General features: G+C 50.2%; 2 protein-coding genes and 1 long non-coding RNA gene across 3 annotated transcripts; 2 read left to right on the top strand and 1 right to left on the bottom strand.

Annotated features, from left to right (window-relative positions):
• The first annotated feature begins 272 nt into the window (after nucleotides 1-272).
• PCNA (proliferating cell nuclear antigen) lies at nucleotides 273-3,485 on the top strand. The gene is made up of 6 exons (XM_051640729.1): nucleotides 273-544; nucleotides 980-1,077; nucleotides 1,477-1,544; nucleotides 2,236-2,430; nucleotides 2,683-2,806; nucleotides 2,929-3,485. Exons 1-6 carry the CDS (start codon nucleotides 324-326, stop codon nucleotides 3,009-3,011), a joined length of 789 nt encoding a protein of 262 aa, XP_051496689.1. The 5' UTR covers nucleotides 273-323; the 3' UTR covers nucleotides 3,012-3,485.
• Nucleotides 3,486-4,817: 1,332 nt separating this feature from the next.
• Nucleotides 4,818-7,293, bottom strand: LOC127394649 (uncharacterized). Its single transcript, XR_007891673.1, has 2 exons — nucleotides 7,206-7,293; nucleotides 4,818-5,055 (listed from the first exon to the last, which is right to left on the bottom strand). It is a non-coding gene; the product is annotated as an uncharacterized LOC127394649 (long non-coding RNA).
• A 57-nt stretch (nucleotides 7,294-7,350) lies between these two features.
• Nucleotides 7,351-12,329, top strand: TMEM230 (transmembrane protein 230). Its single transcript, XM_051640740.1, has 4 exons — nucleotides 7,351-7,442; nucleotides 9,815-9,942; nucleotides 10,352-10,474; nucleotides 11,264-12,329. The coding sequence occupies exons 2-4, from the start codon at nucleotides 9,844-9,846 to the stop codon at nucleotides 11,402-11,404; spliced, it is 363 nt and encodes a 120-aa protein (XP_051496700.1). The 5' UTR covers nucleotides 7,351-7,442; nucleotides 9,815-9,843; the 3' UTR covers nucleotides 11,405-12,329.
• The last annotated feature ends 10,449 nt before the right edge of the window (nucleotides 12,330-22,778 follow it).

The raw sequence follows: 22,778 nt of genomic DNA, 5'->3' as shown, positions 1-22,778 counted from the left end.
GGGACAGGGCCGGGCCCCCCGGGCCGCGCTCCCCGCCAGGCCCCGCCGCCATCGCCTCCCGGGCAGGCGGGACGCGCGGTCGCCCCCCAGCAATATGTAACCCGCCTGGTGATTGGCTCCCGCCGGACGAAGGGGTGGGATTAAGGAAAGGAGCGGAGCCAGGATTGGCCGGAGCGTGAGGGGCTCCTGTTACGTGAGCGCGGATAGGCTGCCGCTGAGGGAAGCGATTGGCTGCGGTTGGGGCGGTGGGCGGGGCGGGGGAGGTTATAAAAGGCGGCGCCGGCGGCGGGCCGCGCTCCCCGGTCGGTGCCGCTGCTGGCGGGATGTTCGAGGCGCGGCTGGTGCAGGGCTCGGTGCTCAAGCGGGTCCTGGAGGCCCTCAAGGACCTCATCACCGAGGCCTGCTGGGACCTGGGCTCGGGCGGCATCAGCCTGCAGAGCATGGACTCCTCGCACGTCTCCCTGGTGCAGCTCACGCTGCGCTCCGAGGGCTTCGACACCTACCGCTGCGACCGCAACATCACCATGGGCGTCAACCTCTCCAGGTAGCGGCGCCGGGATCTCCCCGCGGGCTCCGACCGGGCTGCGGGAGCGGGCCCGAGGCGCTGCGGGGCAGGGGCTGGGGGAGGGGCGGGTGGGGGGCGAGGGGCGCTGAGGGCCCCGCCGTGCCCGGGGAGCAGCTGCTGGGGCCGATCCGGGCCGTTCCGGACCTTTCTCCGCCCTCCCCCCATTCTTCTCGCAGCTCTCGCGCCATTTTTTCGCGGGGCCCGTGACGTCACTGCCGGGCGCGGGAAAGGCTGGCGGGAACGGGGGGGGCGGGAACGGGGGTGGGGGGGGCGAGCGGTGCCGCCACGGCCGCTCCCCCCGCCCGGGGACGGGGACCAGCCCCTCACACGCCCCGGGGGGGCCCCTGGGTGCCCTCGTTCCCACGTTCCTGTTCCCCTGGGAGTCACCGACCCCCTTTTTCCACCCCCCCCCAGCATGTCCAAAATACTGAAATGCGCCGGGAATGAAGACATCATCACTCTCCGAGCAGAAGACAACGCAGATACGCTGGCGTTGGTGTTTGAAGCACCAAGTGAGTGTTAAGTTTTGTTGCCATGATGTTTTTAGGGAGCCTTAATAAACCTGAAAGGGGGGGGGGGGGGTAGGAAATCACATAAATACTTTTAAAAATGGAAGGAGTCACCTGATACTTCAACTTTTTTAACACTCTGGACGTGTAATCTTAGTCAGCTTGGCCAAGGCTTTCTTTTTAAGGGCTTCATACAGGTGCCCGTGGCAGGTTGCAGCTCTCTTACAGCCTACAAGAAGCTGGGTCACTTTCAGATTTCTAGCTCTAATGAAACAAGGCAGGTCTTATTATCATAATGGAGGTGGTTTTAGTTGGGGGGGGGGTGAGGGGAGGGGGCAAAACTGACATTCAGGATGATAACTTCTCAGAAACGTTTGGTCAGACTGTGCTTTGTTCCTTTAGATCAGGAAAAGGTTTCTGATTATGAGATGAAGCTGATGGATCTCGATGTGGAGCAGCTTGGAATTCCAGTGAGTAGTGGCTGGAGTGTTGCATTCTCTTAGAAATGGGTGTTTCCCCATGTTCACATCAGCTTTGGAGTTTGAGCTTGTAACATACAGATTCACCTCGGTTGGAAAAGATCTTTAAGATCATGGAATCCACCCAGAACTGCCCAGTTCCCACCAATCCATGTCCCTCAGCACCATCTCCATGGCTTTGAAACCCCTCCAGGGATAAGGACTCCACCACTGCCCTGGGCAGCCTGGGCCTTATAACTCCTTAGGTGAAGAAATTCCTCCTAACATCCAATTTAAACCTCCCCTGGTGCAACTTGAGGCAATTACCTCTTGTCCCATCACTTGTAACTTCATGGAACAGCCTGATCCCCACCACTTTACAACCTCCCTCAAGGCAGATGGAGAGAGCTGAGCACATGTAAGCATGGAAGGAGGCAAAAGTCACATCTCTTGATGTGAAATACTCACCTGGGCCAGGAACAGGTTGCCCAGAGAGGTGGTAGATGCCCCACCCCTGGAAGCATTCCAGGTAAGGTTGGATAGGACTCTGGGTAACCTGAAGATCTCACTGCAGGGGGACTAGATGACCTTTAAAGTTCCCTTCCCACCCAAACCAGACCAACACCCCCTTTTGGGTCGACTAGACAAGCTCAAGAGCAGTGACTGCTACAGGTGGAGGTGTGAGTGTGACCTTCCTTTGCAGGAGCAGGAGTACAGCTGTGTGGTGAAGATGCCCTCAGCTGAGTTTGCACGGATCTGCAGGGATCTCAGCCACATCGGCGACGCCGTTGTCATCTCCTGTGCCAAAGATGGGGTGAAGTTCTCAGCTAATGGAGAGCTGGGCAATGGAAACATCAAGCTGTCACAGACCAGCAACGTGGATAAAGAGGAAGAAGCTGTAAGTTCATGGTTACTGTGATGTCCTCAGCGTTGAGGTTTTTATACTGTGACTACTTCCCTGACCTACTGGGGGCTAAAGCTGGGTGATTGGGTTGTGGATCTCTCTGCTTTATAGATTAGAGTCAGCAAATTGTTGCCAGCTTTGGGTCCTAGCAGTGCTCAGCAGAACAGTCTGCTGCTCAAGCTGCCTGAATTCTTTGAGGCTTGAGGGCACTGGCTGCATTTGTTGAGGTCTAACCTGGTTTTCTAGGTCACAATAGAGATGAACGAGCCTGTCCAGCTGACCTTTGCTCTGAGGTACTTGAACTTTTTTACCAAAGCCACTCCCCTGTCACCTACAGTAACACTCAGCATGTCTGCAGATGTTCCTCTTGGTAAGTAGGCACAGCTCTCCTTGAAAATACCCCTGTAGAATTCTGCCACCCTAGAACTGCATGGACAACTTGCCATTGAATGGCTTTTCTGAAGAACCTTCTGAATGTTCTTTCTTTTCCAGTTGTGGAGTACAAGATTGCTGATATGGGACACTTAAAGTACTACCTGGCTCCAAAGATTGAAGATCAACAAGAAGGCTCTTAATTGGAGTAGGACTGATGGGGTGGGGGGAGACCTGGTCAGCTCTTGGGAGAGGACAACTGACTGGCAGTAGGAAATTGGTGGTTTAGCAATTCCAGTGTGTGGAACATGGTCTGAGCACTGGGGTGTAGATATCTCTGTAAATATTTTTTAACTTTCTGCTCTGCTGATGCCTTTGGAAATAGGAAAGTGTGGGGTTTTTTTCTAGTCTATCCCTGTACTCCCAGTAATCTCTTAGGTGCTGAGGGTGAAATATCCTACTCCTCCTGAGTTAGAGAAGGGGTGAAATATTTAACTTTTCCGAATAAAGATGTTGCCTCGTTTCACCTGTGGAGCTGTAGCTGACTGTAGGGTTGTTGTTGTTCAGTTATACCACGAGTTTATTTGACCTTCCTTTCTTTTTTATGCTCGTATTCTAACTGAAACACCGAAAATTGAAATAAAGACTGTAATTTCATGGGGTTTATCCTGTCTAAATGTGGATGGATGAATGCTTTGTCCAGCTATGCTCATGTGCCCTAGATCCTTTTGTAAAGGAACTGCAACAAGTTTGGGCTTTTGTTTTTGCTCTGGAGTGACTAGTTCCTGCTTTGATGGTTTAGAAGGGTTGATGTGGAGGGGTGTGGTTACAGGGTGAAGAACTAAAAGCTCTGTGATGCTGTTTCCTCAAAGCAGAGGAGGTTTGTGAAACAGGTTTTGCTTCACGGGGTTTGCTTCAGTGGATGCCAGAGCTGCCTCTGGGCTGTCACTGTCACTGCTCTTGGTGCTGCCTGACAGCCTGTCTCATGGAATGCCAGGTTGGAAGGGACCTGAGGATCGTGTGGCTACTCTAGTTGATGTGAGATGGCTCAGCACCCTGTCAAGCTGAGACTTCAAACTGTCCCATGTGGGGGAATCCATGACTTCTCTTGGGAGATTATTCCAATGTTTGAGTGTCCTCATGGTGACAAATGTACCTCTTGTGTCCCCTTGCAATGTCCCCAGGGGCAACTCGTGCCCATCACCCCTTCTCATTTCCAAGTGACTCCTTGTAAATAGGGAGTCTCCATCTTGGGAGCCACTTGTAGGCACAGGCTGGGTGACAGAAAGGTCCTGGAGCTGGGTGAACCCTCCGTGGTTCTGTGATGTTAGTGGTGCCAAGCTCCTCACCAGGCCTGTGCAGGCTGCATTCTCTGGGTGCCTTTGTCCCACACCTCACCTTGCTGGGACACCAGCAATTCCTCTCATAATGGAGGATATTTGTGATCATGTTTGTGTCTATTGTTGATGGAGATACAAGGTTTACAGCCTGTTTCACCCTGAAAGTTTGATTGAAAACTAGGAGTTGAAAAGAGCTTCAGGCAGCTGTTGAGTTTTTCTTTGTTGACTGTTGCTACAGGTAAATCTTTACCCTCCCTTTGTCACAAGTGAAGGGACACTGAAGCAGTTCAGCTGGCTTGGTCAGAGCTCCAAGGTGCTGTGGGTAGCTCATTAAGGAGGCTGTGGACTCCTCACTAGCCAGAAACACAAGAGTATCTTCAGCATAAACTGCCTGTAAACGTGAAGCTGGAAAACCCAAGTGATTCAGAACTTCACGAGGTGGCAGTGCTGCTCCAGGAACAGATTCTGCAGTGTCAGAATGATGAGGCTGCCATGTGGTGGGAGCTCTGCTCTGAGCTGGGGGACAGGATTTCTTGACACCCCTCGAGTCCTCCTCACTAGCAGCACTTAACTAGTGGAGCTGGTTTGGACTCTGGTTTTGTTCTGCTGTGGTGCAGGCAGCTCCCTGCTTGGTTTCCAGCTCCCACACTGAGCTTTGCTTCATGTCTCCAGAACAAAACCATTTATTCTCTTGAACTTGGTGTGCTGATTAATCCAATACCTTTAAAGAAACCTCTCGAAGCCAGACCTTTACCTGTTCTAAAATTTTCCAGCATTTTCTGGGTCCTTGTCCAGAAGAAAAGCAGTGGGTACCTCAGTTAACCAGGAGGATTTTCCACTCCAAATATGTTGTTTCTCAGGTTGGGTCACCTTGGTGGTACCTACAAGTCCAGCCAGTAGATCCACCCTGCAGGAAAGAATCAATTCACCACGTTGAAAAAGGGAAGGATCCTGATTTTCAGTGATGTGCATAAAACTGGAGCCAATTCTGGTGCACCCCCTGCTGCAGTGGGGTTAACCAACCTTACCTGTGCTCTTCTGCTCATCAACACCTTGTAAAAAAAACAAGCCAAGTGCTCCAATTAGTTCTTTTCACAGCAGTAATGACCAAATTGATGAGCGTTGTGTTCTAAGAAACATCTACCATCAGTACCTGGGCACTGGTGTTTTGGTGTGATTTGTGGATAAGTCTGTAAAGAAGCTGAGTTTTTTACTTGGCTGTTGCCATTCCCAAGTACCCAAACTTCAGATGCTGAAAAATAGAAACGAAAAATAGCAAAAAAAATAGAAACAAAAAATAGAAACAAAATACAAACAAAATCCAGGAGACTCAGTAAGTGCTGAGTGTGTTTCCCAATGTTTGAGGGTTTTGGAATTTCTATTTTTAGACTTCCTCACCATGAAGAAATAAAGGGGGAGGCAGAATTCTTTGAAACTTGAGGAGCTGAGGCTTTCCAGGCTCTAAATCCAGGCAGTGTTTCATTAACTTGGAGGAGCCAGGGCCAGGGGTGGTTCCTGCAGCTCCTCAGGAGCAGCTGGAGGAAGCAGATCCCCAGCAGAACCTCACCTGGTGGGCTCAGCTGCTTCCAGATGCTGGAAACTAAATGTAGTGTTGTTTTCTTAATGTAGTGTTGGGTTGTTTTTTTTTATATACCCTAGTGTTAGGAATATAATGGTTTGTTTCTGCCATAATGAAAAGAACTTAATTAAACTTCATGGTGGCTGAAGAGAGAAGTGAGATATCTGGGCATTCCAAGGACATTCCTGGGGTGGGTCATGGTCCAAGAAACTGAGGGAGTGAATTGGGCTCCATCTGGGGAATCCAGACATGGAGCAGGATTTATGGCCAAGATCAGACAAAAAGTCACTTCTATCTTGCTCCTCGGGGCAGGATGGCAGAAGGATTAGATCATTTTGGTGATTGGGAAGACAGGCAAAGGGGAAGAATGTAGAATGAAACCTTAAAAGGTAAAAAGTAAACTTCTGGAATGGAATGTGTAAACGCGTGGGAAACTTCTAGGATAATTAGAAGCATCAGGGAGGATGTAAACCCTGGACAGTGGGGAAATGAGGGAATTTTGAGTCAGGAATAGGGAGTATAAACAGTTATTCACCTTAGGTCAGGGGTGCCTACTTGTTCAGGTCACCCATTCTTGCAGGAGTGTAAACAAACTGCTTCCCTGAAGGGTCCGTGTGTTTGGGCCCGTTCTTGGTGCCACAAACGTTTCCCACCATCTGGGGGCCTGAAAATCCAGGATTCCCTGGCTGTCACATGGAGCCCAGAGTGGGGGCTGTGCTGTGTCAGATGCTTTAATCACCTCCAGATCTGCCTTTTAAAACCCACCTTTCTTCCCCTGCAGGTGCTGGGGTGCCGAGCGGGAAGGACAAAGGTGCTTTTTCCATAACACTGTTGGACACTTAAAGAAGCAGCACCAGAAAAAAGGCAGAAAATAGGCTTCCTACAATGTCCAACCTCAACAGGTTTATACTTTCTGAGAAGGTACAGAATGAGGAAAACAGGGAGCATATCCCAATTGATCCCAGAAAGGACAAAGGTGCTTTTTCCACAACACTGTTGGACACTTAAACAAGCAGCACCTCCTCAAAACAGCCTCCACATCAAGTCCTTGATCTCCCTCCTGCTCATTGCTGGCAGGTTCCTTTGCCATCAGGTTTGTTCTTCCTGCAGTAAATATTTTTTTTATTAAAAAAAAAACCCCAACACTCCCTGATCTTCAACCCCCACAGCTCCACCTTGAAGTTTTGGCCCTTTTTTTAAATTCTGCAGCAAAACCCAAGCACAGACAGGACACGTTTCTAGCCCCATCTTTGGTGGAAGTGCCACCCACACCCGCAGCTCCTGGCACACCCATGGTTTTCAGGTGACATTCCTCAAGCACCCCCAGGGCCTCCCACGTGCCCAGGGGTGGGTGCCTGCAGGGTGGGGGGGGGGGGGAAGCCAACAATTCAACACCTGTCAAATGTCAGGTGTCCTGATTCTACCCCATTTTACTCTCCAGCACCACAGGACTTCTCGCTGACCGCCCCATTATTTACCAGGCTGTTCCGAGTGGCTCCCTAGGGATTCATTACGATTTTCCCTTGCTCCAGTTGCCCCGCCCGAGGGGTCTCCGAGGATTCCAGCTGCCGATCCGGAGCGTGAGGCTGGAAATAAGGCAGGGGAAGCAGGAAGCGGGACCATCCCCTGGAAGGAAATGACGGGCAGGAGGGATAAACTTCCTGGGTTGTGGCTGAGGGAGGCGGCAGCGATGGCTGCGACCGGCGGCGCTCGGGGTAGGTGATGCTCCGGGGGTGGCTTTTGCCTCCTGATAAAGCGGTTTGAGTCCATGCCGGGGAGCTGCGGGGGCCGGTCTGGGTTTGGGGGGAGTTCCCAGGCGCGGTGTGACCTTCCTGGTCGGCAGCAGAGGAGTCTGGAAAGGGGGGGGGGTTGGGGGGTGTTTATGGCATTAAATGGAAGATTGGCGCTCCTGGAAGGGCGAGGAGTGACATCCCCCTTCCATCCCACTTCCATCCCACTTCCATCCCCCTTCCATCCGTCTCCCTGGGCAAGGAGGGTCGGAAAAATGTTGCTTTTCTGTCGGGTTTTTGGTCGGCAGTGCAAGGTTTGCAGTTCCTGTTCCCCAGCCTGGCCCTTCCCCCGGGCGGAGCCGGCTCTGACCGGGGGGTGAAACTTCACAGCGGGTCAGAAAAGCTGAATTACAAGCCTGGTTCCCCATTTCTTTCCCTCGTAGCGAGCACAGCGCTGAGCTGGTGGCTGTTTCTCAGCTAATGTGGAGCGCAAGGAGAGTGAAGCTTGAGTGGACTTGAACATGAGCTGAGGGAGGTTTATTTTTGCATTTGTCCTTAAACGGCTCCTTTCTGTTCGTGTCTATATTTTTAATATAAATAAAGCACCTGTCACCCTCCTGATGAACCTTCTGTGGAACGTGGTGGTGAACAGGGCAGTGGGAAGGGCAGGACAACTGGAGCAAGGGAAAATCGTAATGAATCCCTAGGGAGCCACTGGGAACAGCCTGGTAAATAATGGGGCGGTCAGCGAGAAGTCCTGGGGTGCTGGAGAGTAAAATGGGGTAGAATCAGGACACCTGACATTTGACAGGTGTTGAATTGTTGGCTTCCCCCCCCCCCACCCTGCAGGCACCCACCCCTGGGCACGTGGGAGGCCCTGGGGGTGCTTGAGGAATGTCACCTGAAAACCATGGGTGTGCCAGGAGCTGCGGGTGTGGGTGGCACTTCCACCAAAGATGGGGCTGGAAACGTGTCCTGTCTGTGCTTGGGTTTTGCTGCAGAATTTTAAAAAAGGGCCAAAACTTCAAGGTGGAGCTGTGGGGGTTGAAGATCAGGGAGTGTTGGGGTTTTTTTTTTGATAAAAAAAATATGTACTGCAGGAAGAACAAACCTGATGGCAAAGGAACCTGCCAGCAATGAGCAGGAGGGAGATCAAGGACTTGATGTGGAGGCTGTTTTGAGGAGGTGCTGCTTGTTTAAGTGTCCAGCAGTGTTGTGGAAAAAGCACCTTTGTCCTTTCTGGGATCAATTGGGATATGCTCCCTGTTTTCCTCATTCTGTACCTTCTCAGAAAGTATAAACCTGTTGAGGTTGGACATTGTAGGAAGCCTGTTTTCTGCCTTTTTTCTAGGAATCCTGGAATCTCAGACTGGTTTGGGTTGGAAAAGACCTTAAAGATCATCCAGTTCCAACCCCCCACACAGGCAGGGACACCTCCCACTGGAGGAGCAGGGTCAAGGCTGTGGGTGAGCAGAGCCAGTGGGTCCTGCTGGGAGGGTCTTGTCAGACCCAGTGGGTCCTGCTGGGAGGGGTTGTCAGGCCCTGGCAAGTGGCTCTGCAGCCAGTCAAGGACATGTTGGCAGGGCTGGAGCCAGGCTTCACCTCCTGAGAAGTTGGGCTCCAAGGTGCAAAGCAGGTTGGCTCTGCCCCTCTTCCTGGGCCTCTAACTCCTGGCAGCAAAACCAGGGGGGGTTGGCTCCAAGGCCTGGGGAAATTGCAGGGTCTGGCTTTGGGGTCACTAAATAAAGCTCTGCCCTGGCAGCTGGACAGACAAGAGACTACACTTTTTAGCTCCTTGTTGTGTTGTGGGGTTTTTTTTGGTTACCTCATCCACTAACCACTCCACACCCTTGCCATGCTCCCTCTGAGTCATGCCTCGAGGTGCCTCAGGACTGACAGCTCCATTTCAGTCTTTTTTCCAGTGCTTTCTTATTTTATTTTTGCAAAATGAGTCTATTGCAAAACATCTGGCTGGTTGAAAAGCTGCTTTGTTCCCTTCTGGTTTGGGTTGATTTGCTGGTGTCTCTGTTTAGAAATAGCTGGACCTCAGACATCTCCCTGCTGGAAGTGGGATCTCTCTGCAAAATGAGAGCTGGTTTACACCTTATATATTATTCTGGATTTTCTATCTTGTTTTAAACACAAGTTCCACCTTAGCTTTCAAAACCCCTGTTGCAGCTTTTGTGTTTTAGGCTTCAGTACCAAGCTTGGGTTGGAAAGATTTAATTTCACAACAAAGGTGCCTTTTGGTTAGTGCAGGTTTGACCCTTGTTTCTCTTAAGAAACTTGACCCTTGTCTCTCAGACTCGTGTCATGCAGTTTGCTCTGAATTTTTTGCTGTTTTCTCTGTTTTCCAGGTTCTAGCTGATGCCCAGGCTTCCTTGGAATGATGCCGTCCCGTACAAATCTGACTGCTGGGATTCCCAGCAGCAAAGTGAAATATTCCAAGCTCTCCAGCACTGATGATGGATACATTGACCTGCAGGTAGAAAGTGGGGAAAAATAAACCTCTTTCTGCTGCCAGGACAGGCTGGTGGGGCTTGGCATGAGCACGGGAGGCTGCTTTTGTGCTCATCTCCAGCACCTCTGCTCAGAGAGGCACAAAGCCACCTGCCAGCCACCCCTGTAGCCCATCTCTTCCAGAAAGCTTGTAGATCTTCCCTGGCAACAAGGTTTGCTCATTTCATAGGTTCAGATGCATTTTTTTGGTGACAGTCAGGGCACACCTGGAAGCAGTGGGTGTAAATGCTGGCTCAGTGTGGTCACCATGGGCAGGGTTCCTCACAGAAGGGCCAGCAGAGCTGCTGCAGCAGTTTGTCCCATGTCATCTCTGCCGTGGTGGGAGGGGAACTGGGCTGAGTTCAGTTGTTGAGTGTTTCTTTCTCCCCACCCAGTTCAAGAAGAGCCCACCAAAAATCCCCTACAAGGCCATTGCCCTGGCTGTTGTGCTCTTCATGATTGGGACCTTCCTCATCATCATCGGAGCCCTCCTGTTGGCAGGATACATCAGCAAAGGGGTGAGTGTGTTGGTTACCCTTGGGTGACAAGTTCTGCATTGTGGGCCTGTTCCTCAGAACCCTCCTGTTGGGTGCAGAAATCCGGAGCCTCTGAGCAAGACAGTAAATCCCCTTCACCACCTCCCTGGTGTTGGACATCTCTGGGACATTTATCTGGCAGCAGAGTTACCTGGGGTTAGCAGGGCTGGGGCAGGTTTGTGGCTGGCTTGGAGATCTGCCAAGGAGCCCTGAGTTTCTCTGTCCTCACTGGGGTACAGTTTCCTTTTAATGCTCCAGCCCTGTGGAGCTCAGCTTGTTGTCCTGGAAAAAACTTCCTGCTGGGATCACCACTCCTCTGGTGAAGATCACTGGTGACTTCTGTAGGAGATACCAGCCAGGACACAGCCCCACTTTCCTCATCTCTATGTATGTCCTGTCAGAAGGACACATTGCTGGCTCCTGGTTGCCCTCTTGGCCATCAGGACACTGAGGTCCTTCTCCCCAGAGCTGCTCTCCAGCAGCTCATCCCACCCTGTGCTGATCCATGGGGTTGTCCCTCCCCAGAGGCAGCACCTACACTTGCCATTGGTGAGTTCATTAATTCCTCCCTGCCCAACTCTCCAGCCTCTCCCTGTCCCCCTGGATGGCAGCAGAACCCTCTGCCACGTCACCAACCCTCCCAGTTCTGTATCCTCACGGTGCCTCCGTCCCTTGGCCCAGGTCATTGATGAATGTGTTGGACAGGGCAGGACCCAGCACCCACCTGCTGGGGGGGGTCTCCTAACCCAGTCTCTCCTCTCCCTGCCTCAGGGGGCGGATCGGGCTGTCCCTGTGCTCATCATTGGGATCCTCGTGTTCCTGCCCGGCTTCTACCACCTCCGCATCGCCTACTACGCTTCCAAAGGCTACCGGGGCTACTCCTATGATGACATCCCAGATTTTGATGACTGAACCAGATATTTAATCCCATTTTTATCCTTAGATTGGCAGTAAGAGCTCTTAGTTACCCCAGAGGGAGCCTGGGAGACCGTAGATGAAGTATCAGCCCCAAGATGCCAGCTCTGCTGTCGAGGTGGGGCAGATTTTTCAGCTGGGGGGTTGGGTTGGAGGGGGTTGAGCAGGGAAGTGACCAGAGGGATTGCAACACAAGGGGGGGAGGACATGGGATGATTTGTATTTTTCTTCTTTCAGTGACATCCTGTTGGTTGCTTGTAAGAAGTTCTTGGGCAAGGCCATTCGAGCAGTTTTCCAAAAATAGATTAAGTCCGTTTTGGCAGCAAAAATTACTTGGTTGTTGATTGGGGTTTTTTTTTTCCTGTTTTATAGAGTTTGTTTTAGTTTTCAGTGAGATTGTGGCTATCACTGGGTTCACCTCTGCAGACAAACACCATAGTTTAAGTCTCCTTTTGCTTCCTGTCCATTAGAAATGCTTCCAGTCTGCTTGTCTGATGAAATTCAGATGTGAGTAAGGGGGGGAGGAAACTGCACTTGGATGAACTCTTGAGATGTTGTGCATTTGCTACCTGCCCCCTCTTGCCAGACTGACCAAGCTCATTTCCTCAGCAAACATTCTTCCAGGGCTGTTTCTCATGCCACTGTTACTTCTGGCCAAATCTGCTTATCCTTTAAAAAGACTGTTGTTCTGTTTTGCTTATTATTTTTAAACAAACTGAATGGGTACAGGGAGAAGAATTGGAATCTGGACCAGGACTCAAATGTCCAAATACCAAAAATCTTGGTTATGACTAGTGTGGAGGTTGGAGATACTTGCATTCCAGCTGTCTGTATGTATATTTATCCTTGTGCATAATTCCCCAGACCAGTAAAAAGAAAACCTCTGTATAGTTTGTACTGAATAAATCCCCTTTGCATTGTTTTGCTGGCGTCAGTCACACCTTATTCAGGGAAAAGAGAATGGGAGCTCTCTTATGTGAAGTAAAAACAGCCTTGTCTCCTGAAGTGGGCATGAACCCAGTGTCCTGGAGAGCAAGTATGTGACAAGTAGATGTGTTTACTACGAATAAACTTGGCTTGTTCTGTGTACAAACCAGGAGCTTCTCTCTTTTACTCTGGCAGATCTCGGTGTGCGCTGAGCGCTGCTCTGGGCAGGCAGATTTAAGGCTTTAGCTGCATCTGCTGTTTTCTGCTGCTTCCAACTGCTAAAGTAGCCACTGCCATCAGCACTAGGCTTTGCTGAGCCAGCAGCTTTGGATCGGCTCCATCTGCTTCCCCAGCACCCTTGACTGCCTTTGGGGCAGAGCTGGGATTACCTCCAGAGGGCCCAGGAGAATCTGCTTCTTCAGAAGGTCAGGATTGGCTGCTTGAGCCTCCCATGCAGCCCTTATGAAATGTGCAAAGAGCCCAGACTAATTGCTTTGTTTCAGGGACCAAATATCCAGTTCCTCTGGTCGTGCAGTGTAGCAGGACAGTGCCTGGTGGGACATGGCTTGGGGTCTGGTGCCAGTGCTCCCAGAGTGTGGGGGTGTCTCATGTGGGCTGAAAGCTTTTCATAGAATCCCAGAATGGTTTGGGTTGGAAGGGACCTTCAAGATCATCTAGATGCACCCCCCTGCATGGGCAGGGACACTTCCCACCAGCCCAGGCTGCTCCAAGCCCCATCCAACCTGCCCTTCAACACTGCCAGGGATGGGGCAGCCACAGCTTCCCTGGGCAACCTGGGCCAGGCTCTCACCACCCTCACAGCCAAGAATTCCCTCCTCATCTCCAACCTCCATCTCCCTCTCCCACTTTTCACCCATCCCCCTCATCCCATCCCTCCCTGCCCTTGTCCCAAGTCCCTCCCCAGCTTTCCTGGAGCCCCTTCAGGCACTGGAAGCTGCTCTAAGGTCTCCCTGGAGCCTTCTCTTCTCCAGGCTGAACACCCCAACTCTCCCAGCCTGTCTCCAGAGCAGAACTGCTCCAGCCCTTGGATCACCTTCTTTTTTGAAAGGAAGAGGGGCAGGTCTCACTGCTGGTGCAGAGCAGGCCCATGCATGGTGAGATCAGTGCTGGATAAACACCCTCTTCTGAAAGTACTCCTCAAATCACCTCTTTTTTTTTTCTCCTGCAATGTTCTAGATCAAACCCAAAGCCTGAGCCAGGGTCTTTTTTTAGCGTCCATCTCTTCCCTCATTTGACTTAATTGGCTTGTGTGTGCCCCAGCCTTGCCCTCTGAGGAATAACTGAGTTCAGGGTCTTCTTTTCCATCTCTGAAGGTAACAATTCTGCATGTTCCCTGCTGCTCCTTGTCCCTCTGGTCTTCCTGACACTACTCCCAGATGTCATCTGCAGCTGAAATGAGTCATTTGAAGCTGGGGCTGGGTCAGGAGAGCATTAACCAGCCTCCCTTAGCGGTTAAGAATGTGGATTTGTTTGGGTTTTGGGAAAGGTGAGAGGAAGTGGGAGGGAAGTTTAGATGGAGGAAGAAAAAGGGGACTGAGAAAATGCTTTCAAGGGGGCTGGATGGGGTGCAGGAAGTTGGGAAGCCTGGGTTGATCAAGAAGGATGAGGAGGAGAGGAACACACTGACATTTCTGGAGGAAAGGCAATTAATTCATTATTTGTTCTTTGCCAGCAGCAAAGTCCTCAGGCAGCACAGTGTGAAAAAAATGTCCCTGCCCTAGTGCTCTCACAGGGCTGCCTGCAGGAGGGATGGCCATGGGGAAACCTTCCTCTCCCCAGGGATTGTTTTAGAAGTAATTTGGAAAAAAGGAGACACTTCTGGGAAAGAAAAAAAGGGATGGTGACCACTGGGAAAATGTACATCCAGACAACTTGGTTCTTTGAGTGGACAGACTACATTCTAAGCACGGGTTTCCTCCTGAGTGTAAGTCTCCAGGTGTTCAGATGTCTGTGACTTGTCTGGCTGTAGTGTGGCCACTAGCCAGGGTTCAGTTTTCTCTTGCAAAATAGCAGGAGTTTACATTTATTTCACGAGATGGAAAAATGTTACTGCAAACATTTTGGTTTCCCTCAGCGTGGCCCAAAGGTTTGGGTGTAATTGTTGCTGTCAGCTCTTTCTGTGTTAAAGCTTTACAGAAGGACGAAGCTTTCCTCCCAACTGGGGCTGTTGAATCAGCACAGGGGCACTAAAATATCCCAACAGGATCTTCTCAGTTTTTCCCTCACTCCTGTTGTGCTGTGGAATTGCATGTGTGACTTGCTGGGCTGGTTTGGCCCTGAACTCCCCAGGTTTGTAGCTGTGTCCTTCCTCAGCCCTGGGTGCCAGATGCTGGTGCCAAAGCCACCAGGTCACGGCTGTGCTGCTCAGAGGGGGGGTTGTGGGTTTGCAGAGAACTGCCTGACTCACTACAGTCAGGAGGGTAGTAGGAAAAGGCCTGTGAAGAATTTTTCTGGTTCTAGAGAAGGGCTTGAATCACAAAGAAGCTCCTGATGAATGAGGGTGACACTGAAGAGCTGTTTCCTTTGCTGAGCATCATCCATCCTGGGCACCCGCCGAGGCAGCTGCCTCAGGGAAACAAATAGTTGGCATTTATACAGCTTGATGGGGAATTATTATGCACAGAAGCTCTGGAGGAAGAAGAGACAGTCAGATTTCAGGCTTCTCTCTAATTTTTGAGTGCTTGAATTCATCTACCATCAGTGGTGTCCTGTTGCTGTTGTGTTGGGGTATTTATGGGGTGATATGGGGTATTTGTGCCATGACATACTTCATTTAACACCATAAAGTTGCTGGAAAGACACTTGGAGATGGGGTTCTGGAGTTCTCTGGCCTGAGCTACCAGCAGGCCCAGAGAAATCCCCCCAGTCTATTATTTCTAAAAGCAAAAACAAATTCTAAGGAAACATCTTGATTTTATTTTATTTTTTACTCTCTGGACTGAACCAAGCTCATGGCAGTTACCAAGCATCCTCACATCAGGGGGACTTCCCTGAGGCAGCCAAGCTGTTGGAAACATCTAGGGGAATAAACTGGGGGGAACAAACAAGGTCCCAGTGGAGACAGGCTTGAGTGGCTGCAGAGGTTCACTACAAACCCTGGAAACTGATGTTTAATCCCAAACTGATGTTTAATCCCAAACTGTTCCTTCTCTGCTCCTCATTAGCTCCTTGTTAACAGCACATTGTGCTCCCCAAGGCAGAATGGGGCCTGTTCCTCTCCAGGAGGTTCCTCACCACTGCTGGTGCTGCAAATGCCACCAGTGGCTCCTGGCTCAAAGATGTCACGTGTAACTGATTTTCCCAACACTTCCCACAGTTTCCCTTAAGAAGGGAAGGCAGGCAGCACACTTGGACCAAGTGGTGACATTCAAATGAAGACCTGAGGAGTCAACCTGCTGCCTACATGCTGAGGGACCTTAGTGGGCTTCCAGGAGGGGCTTCACACCCAGAGATGCTGCTAAAAGCAGGGCAAGGGGCTCTGCCAGCTCAGGCACTGGATAAGGCAGGGGGGGAGTGATGGTTTATAGCACCACATCCAATGCTGCACCTCCAAGGTCATGGCTGGTGGCCCTTTGGGGGGGTCCTGTAGAAGGATGCCTGCCTGAAAGGGGCGGATGGCAAAGGTAGGAGGGAGATAAACTCAGCAGTGGAAAGGAGTGATGGGAAAAGCCAGAATTACCAAAGTGTTGTGCAAATGGGTCTCATAAACCCTTGGAAGAAGAGGCTGGAGTTGTGCTTCTGTGGGTTGCTTGAAGTGGGGAAGAGAGTGGTGAGGGGTTTGACCAGCCTGTAGACTCTGACCCTCAGGTCCAGGAGAAGCCCCAGCCCTGAAGAGCTTCTTTCCCTACCCTGGTCTCTCAGTTCTTTGTTAATTCTTTGGTTTAAAGCTTGTGCAGCCAGCAGTGCTGTGATCCAGTGGGAGGTGGCCCCTGCCCATGGCAGGGGTTGGAACTAGATGATCTTGGAGGTTCCTTCCAACCCAAACCAGTCTGGGATGCTGTGATTCTTGCAGGCTTGTGATTTTGCATCTGTCCATGCAGAGTGCACAGAAACAGAATTCCCTCTACAGGGAAGCAGCCTGGAAAAGGGGCTCTAAGTACCCCAGGTAGCAGCTTTCCCTGTGCTGTTCATGTTCCTTGGCATCACTGTTGATCCTTCTCTCTGAGATTCTCCATGTGCTTGTGCTGATGGAGGCTGGGGAGAAGAGCAAAGCCTGTCCCGTGGTGATGCAGCAAGAGGAAACTTGAGTTCCCTTATTCATCTTTTTTTCTCAGCCCTGACTGGTATTTCCTCTCACTCTTTGGATAACCCCATCCTCAAGGCCTGGCTGGATGTTGGACTGTCTGACTGCCCTGTGGGGTGGTTCTAAGGAGGCTAGGCTGGCCAGCAGGCTCCTGAGCTTAGTCCTGAGAATATTTGAGTAGAAGTTATGTGGAACATCTGGGGGATGAGGGAGAGAGAAGGTGATGACTGACTTGGAGTGTGCTGGATACAACCCCCATGCTGCAAAGACAGGCACAAACCAACTGCTCTGTTTGCCCAAACAGCACAATCTGCAACAGCATCTCTGAAGCTGGGCTGGTAGGTGCTGCAGGAACACTCAGGCCAGCCCCTGAGGTGGGGCTTTGCTTTCTGCCAGCTGCAATCACCACATCCAGCAGCATTTGCCTCTGAGGGGCTCGGGGCTCCACGGCCACTCTTACTGCAACAGGGCTCTTGCTCAGCAGAAAAGAGGACGTAAAAACCCTGCAGGGCAGGAAGAAATGATTCTGCACAACAGTCCTGGCCCTTCTAATCAGATTTGTCCTACACTCCACTCATGCCACGGTCTAAATGAGTTTCTCTGTGCTCTGTCCATACTCCTCCCCCTCATGCCTAGTCCTTAAATGTCCCAAGCATCAGCCCAGCCCCACAACAGCCCCTCACATCTTCTGCCTCTCCCTAAATCACTCCTGAAGCTTTTCTGGCCCTTCCCTGGGGGTCTTTGACCTGCTCTTCCCAGCAAGATCTCTACCTGTGAAGCACCTCTGGGACTTCTTGGCTGATCCTGCCTTGGCATCCTTCTCACTGCTCTGCTCTGGAGCAGCAGCTTAGTGGGTAAGTGCAAATTCCCAGCCCCTTGGATCCCTCTGGCCTCCCAACCACTAGCAGAGACCTCTGGTTTACCTCTTCCAGCTTGGGGAGGATCAATCCTGCCTTTCATTTCTGCCTTTTCTGCCTGGTGGAAGGAAACCTTCACTGCCCTTCCCTCAGAGCTCCGTGTCCAGCCCAGCTGTGCTTCCTGCTGAGATCTGTGATCCCCTGGGAAATGTGGACGTGCACGTTCACAGGGTTTCCTTCCTCCTTCCTTAAGACACAAGCAGCTGGAGGTTGTTTTAGGGATGCTGGATTTACCTAAAAATAGTCCAGACAGTTCAGTGGGTCACAACAGAGTCCTCCCTCCCAAGGGAACTGGCCTTGTTCTGAGACAGAGCCAGGGGTCATGGAGAAAAAAAACAAACCTTGGGAAAAAAGCTTAATTGTGGGTTAGAAGTGATTGTTTCCAAATGATTTAATGGACTGTTTTGCTTCTCCAGGCAGAGGCAGACTTTGGATTGTGCTGGTTAGGTACTTGTTAGCTTGAGGTCTTTTCACCCATGTCTAGGAAGGTGTTAAGAAACCTCTTTTAATTGGAATTAAGGCAATCATTAGGAGGCCATTTTGGGGCCTGCATGGACAGAGCTTCCTTATGACAAGAATCAGGAAGCAAACATTTCCTTCCTCTCCTCTGTACTTGTGGTGGATCTGGAGCCAAGGTGCTGTCCTTCATCTCAGGAGCAGCAGAGGGGCAGCTCCAGGGCTCTCCTCTCAGCACCACTGACCTGTGAGGTTCTTTCAGAGCTTTTCCACTTCAGCTACAAGGGCTGTGAGGAACAAAATTGCACTCAGTCTTCTTTGAGAGGGCTCTTTCTCCTGTGAAACAGTAGTTTTGGCACTGAAAGAAAGCCTGAGTTCTGGGAGGAATCACCATTTCAGCCTGGGCTGTTCAAGGAGGAAAAAAAAACCCACTAGTCACCACTGATTAATTTTATTTTGAAATATTTACTTGAACTGAAGTAGTAGCTGCTCTTAAGTCTTTAAAGAATTAGCTGCCTTCTGGTCTTTCATGCATGCAACCATTTATTTAAGCTGTTGCTGCAAATCATGCTCTTAACCTGTCATGCAAGGTTTTGACCTTCCTTCCCTTGTCAGTGGGAAACATGTGGGATATTTGGTCTTGCTGCTGTGACTGTGGGAAGCTCAGGCATCCACAGACAGGTCTTCTGGGTCCTTTCCCTTGCTTCTTGAAGGAGGGGAAAGCCAGAGGATGAATAGAGTAAGAGTTGTCTCTGCTAGAATATTGCAGAGTTCAGGGAGCAGGAGATGTTTGCAATGCATCCTACCCCCTGTCTCTGTGCTTTTCCACGTGCTGTTACCAGGGTAAATAATTCCTCTCCCTCCTGCTGACCTGTCAGATAGGATGCAGCATTTCCACTGTGCTCCAGCCTGATGTTCACTTGCCTTTGTCATCCTGTCTTGCATCATGTTTGACACAAGTGTTCACACCCATGAACCACAGCCCAGCTGCCAGGGGAGGGTTCTCTCATGGAAGAACATCAGTTTCTGAGCCAGAAGCCATGTTTAGCAAAGGAAATGTCAGGTGGATTTAGAAAGAATCCTTGAAGAAAGCTGAGAACTCACCTCAGCAAGAATTATTTCTTCATCTTACACATGTAGTGGTAAAAGGGAAAGATCTCAGGTCCTTAAAGCTGCAAAGATTCTGTGAAATACTAATTAACATCACCATCTAATTTTCTGGCAGTTTTCATTAATATGTCATTAGAAAAAGTCTACCAGCTCCTGTCATACTCATTTGTCTTGTCTCAGTTCGTGTCACAGCATGACTCCTTCCCTGCTGGCCTGGGTGGTTCTTTTCCAGACAACTGTCTTATTTTCTCAGTATTTGATTCTGCAGGTCAAGTGAATCCTCTCTGCTTTTTATTGCATGAGAACAGAGGCAGGATTGTAACATGCCCAGTTCAAATATATTCCTAAAAATAGGCCAGTGAATGATCTCTGAACTTCAAATACAGAAAAATGGATTTTTTTTAAAGGTTTCTCTTTGCTGGGTGACTGCATTTCAAATTGCTAAGACGAGACTTTAAAGTTCAAACTGACAAACAGCTTGTGTTTTAATCCTCCCCATGAAACAAAGGAGACTATCTTGGACTTGCATCTGCAGCTGGCTGAGCCACTGAATGCCTGGAGCTGGCAGCCTGCTCCACTCCAGGGAGTTTATCATCCCCTCAGCAGGGTCAGCACATCAGGACGTGCTCCTGGGCAGATCCTTCCCACCCTGTCAGTGGGGCAAGGGAGGGAGTTCAGAGCAGGGACACATCCCTTCTCCCACTAATAATGGGGCCAGAGCTTGCAAGAGCACTTCAGTGACCCTGTATTTGGCATGAGGGATGAGCAGTGCAGAGGTGGCACTTCAGGCAGGGAAGGAGTTACCGAAATAAAGGGCAATTTGTGGGGGGAGGACTTGGAGTTCATTGTTCCAGGCTTTGCTGTGGATTTCCTTTTTCTCCGTTCATCTCTGAGCCCTGGCTCTCAGGGTATGAGGGGCTGCTGGTCCTGCCTTTTGCTATTTTTATTTAGACTGTTGAGCCCTCCAAGGCATGGACCTCAACCTGTGTGCAGCAGCACAGTGGGAGAGCCCTGTCAGAGGGAACTATAAATAGTCAGCCCCTCCAGCCCTGTGGCATCCACGCTTGCTATAATTGCCTGGTTTGCTCTCCTGTCACAAGCCTCAGTTCAGCTGTCAGGGAAAGAAGGAACTGAAAAGTTTTGCCACAGTTTCCAGCTCTTCAAAGCTTCACTTTGGGCCTAGGTCTCTCCCTCCTGCCCCAGGGAGTCCTTCTTGCTGTGTGTGAATTACAATTCCCAGCGTGGTTTGGACAGTTCATCTTGTTGTGGGGCTGCTGATTTTGTTTTACTGTTGCCTCAGCTCATTTATTTTGTCTTTTACCACTTGCTGGAGGAAGTGGATTCTGCAGCAATTGTTTATTCCCTCATTCCTGACATCACTGTGTGTTTTGTCACTACACACTCACTTGAGGGATTAAATGAGTCACAGGGAGATAGCAGAGGAAGTAATGACAACATTTCCAAGACCCTCCTTCCTCTCTGAACAGATTGTGGATGTTCTTTCAGAATTGCTTGCAAGCGGGTTCAAGCACTGAAAGATTAAACCAGGAGTTCTCTGCTATCACTTCTCTGGTGAGATGTGAGTAAGTCACCACGAGGGTGCTGCTGCCTGTACTTTGCAGAGCAAAGGACCTTCATTTGAACTCCCACTGGAGGTGGCTTAAGAAAGCCTGTCCTATCCTGTGCTACAAAATTCCTCTAATGGACTTCAAAATGTTTTTCTGCCCTGTATCCTCACTTTGGGAAGCAGATTAAGTGGAAGCAAGTTGCTCTGGTCCTGCCTGCACACATCTGTCAAGAAAAGCTGCCTGTTCATTGCCACAGCATTGGACAACAGTCATACAGGAACTTGAGGCAAGCTGGCAAAATCCAGCTTGTTCCCCACTTGGAGACCATCTCTCCAGGTGACACAGGCCTCACCTGATGGGTGTGAATGTGCTCTGGAAAGGCAAAGCTGTCAGGAGCTGCCAGCCACATGCCTCTTCTGCTGCCACATCATCTCAGGGTCAGATGTGCCTCCAGGGATTCAGTAGCATTGACCCAGAACCTGGCAGAAAAAGAGAACAGGGAGGATGAACAAGTGCTGTTTTCCTGGCTCCCTCCTGCTCCCACTCTTCCCAAGATGTAAGGACTCTCCCTTGGCTAGTTTTGGGGCCGTGCATCTGAAAAGAGGCCTGGGAATGAACTCCAAGAGGTGATTCAGCCCATTTCCTCCCTCTGCCAAATACAAACCTTCCTCCTGACTCAGCAAGTTAAATCTCATCTATCTGATCCAGCCCCTGAGATACCAGACGTAACAGCATCAGGAAAATTAGCTTCTCATCCAAAGCACCAGCTGTCCAGTTGAGTTAGTGTTACCCTAAGCATCCTTTATGGCTCTTCCTTCCCCGTGTTAAGGGATGATGTTTGGGTGGGCACCCTCTGGCCACTGGGGGCTGAGCAGCCCCAGAGCTCTGCTTTGTTTGTGCTGTGCTGGCTGCCAGAGCTGCTCTCCATTTACAGAATATTTTGCATATACAGAGGTCAAGGAAGGTCTTCACTCTCCAAAAGCTACCAGAGGTAAAACCATCTTGACACGACAACAGGGATCCAACAGTTCTGCAACTAAGCAGATTTTTATTTTTCCCTCCCTCTCACCTATTGATTTATTATGTGAATTCAACTGTAACTTTGCAGCCCCTGCTCTTTATCTTTGCATATAGCAAGCACAGCAGTACATCTGCCTCCTGGCTTGCTGGCTGAAGCCTCAGTAATTTGAGTACTTGGACCAAAGCAGTCTGAGATCCTTGGACTAAAAGCCCTATTTGCTATTAACAGCACTGTACTAATTAAACCTCATAAAACTCTTCCTGGGTCTTGTTGCCTCCATTTGGTAGGTGACAGACCAGAAAGTGTTCAGGTTTAGAAACAGTTCCTAGAAAGAAATAATGTGTTTTGCTAACTCTGCCTCCATATACCATGGGGGAGGGAAGAACAATCAAGTCACGACTGTCCCCAAGATAATACATTTATGTAGGTCAAGGCACCTGCAGTGGTGTTTTCCACTAGGTGGTGGTAGACAGCATTTTTTAAGAAGAGTAAGTCACTCGTTTTCTTGACGCTATAGAACAGAAACCCAAGGTCTGCCCAGCCCAGTGTTCTCTTCCCCTTCATGTTACTACTCCATATTCCAGAGGAAGAAGCAAAAATACCAGTGCTGGTGAGTCGCTAACTGCTTTTTTGCCTCTTCTTGGGGAGTTTTCTTTCACCTCCTGGGCAGCACCTGAAATTCTTCACCATGAGGGTAGGAAGGTGCTGGAACAGGTTGCCCAGGGAAGCTGTGGCTGCCCCATCCCTGGCAGTGTTGAAGGGCAGGTTGGATGGGGCTTGGAGCAGCCTGGGCTGGTGGGAGGTGTCCCTGCCCATGCAGGGAGTGGGACTGGATGATCTTTAAGGTCCCTTCCAACCCAAACCATCCCAGGAGTCTATGATTCACATAACATACTGTTAATCTGATGTGAGGGAAGCTATTTTTTTTTTTTTCTTCCCTTATGTTGTGAAAAAAACCAAACCCAAAACACAAGGAACTGGAAATGAGCATAGATCCCAGACCCAAACCAATCATCACTGGATATAACTGGGTGTGGAGTTTTGGTCTTTTGGAGATTCTGTTCTCAGGGCAATGATTCATGTCCCAGTCGAGGCAACACTTGGTGAG

Source organism: Apus apus, chromosome 26 (genome assembly GCF_020740795.1).
Source record: "Apus apus isolate bApuApu2 chromosome 26, bApuApu2.pri.cur, whole genome shotgun sequence".
In the NCBI taxonomy this organism is placed as follows: Eukaryota; Metazoa; Chordata; class Aves; order Apodiformes; family Apodidae; genus Apus; species Apus apus.
Note: the sequence above shows the minus strand (reverse complement) of the source record. Positions and strands in the feature narration are given on the sequence as shown.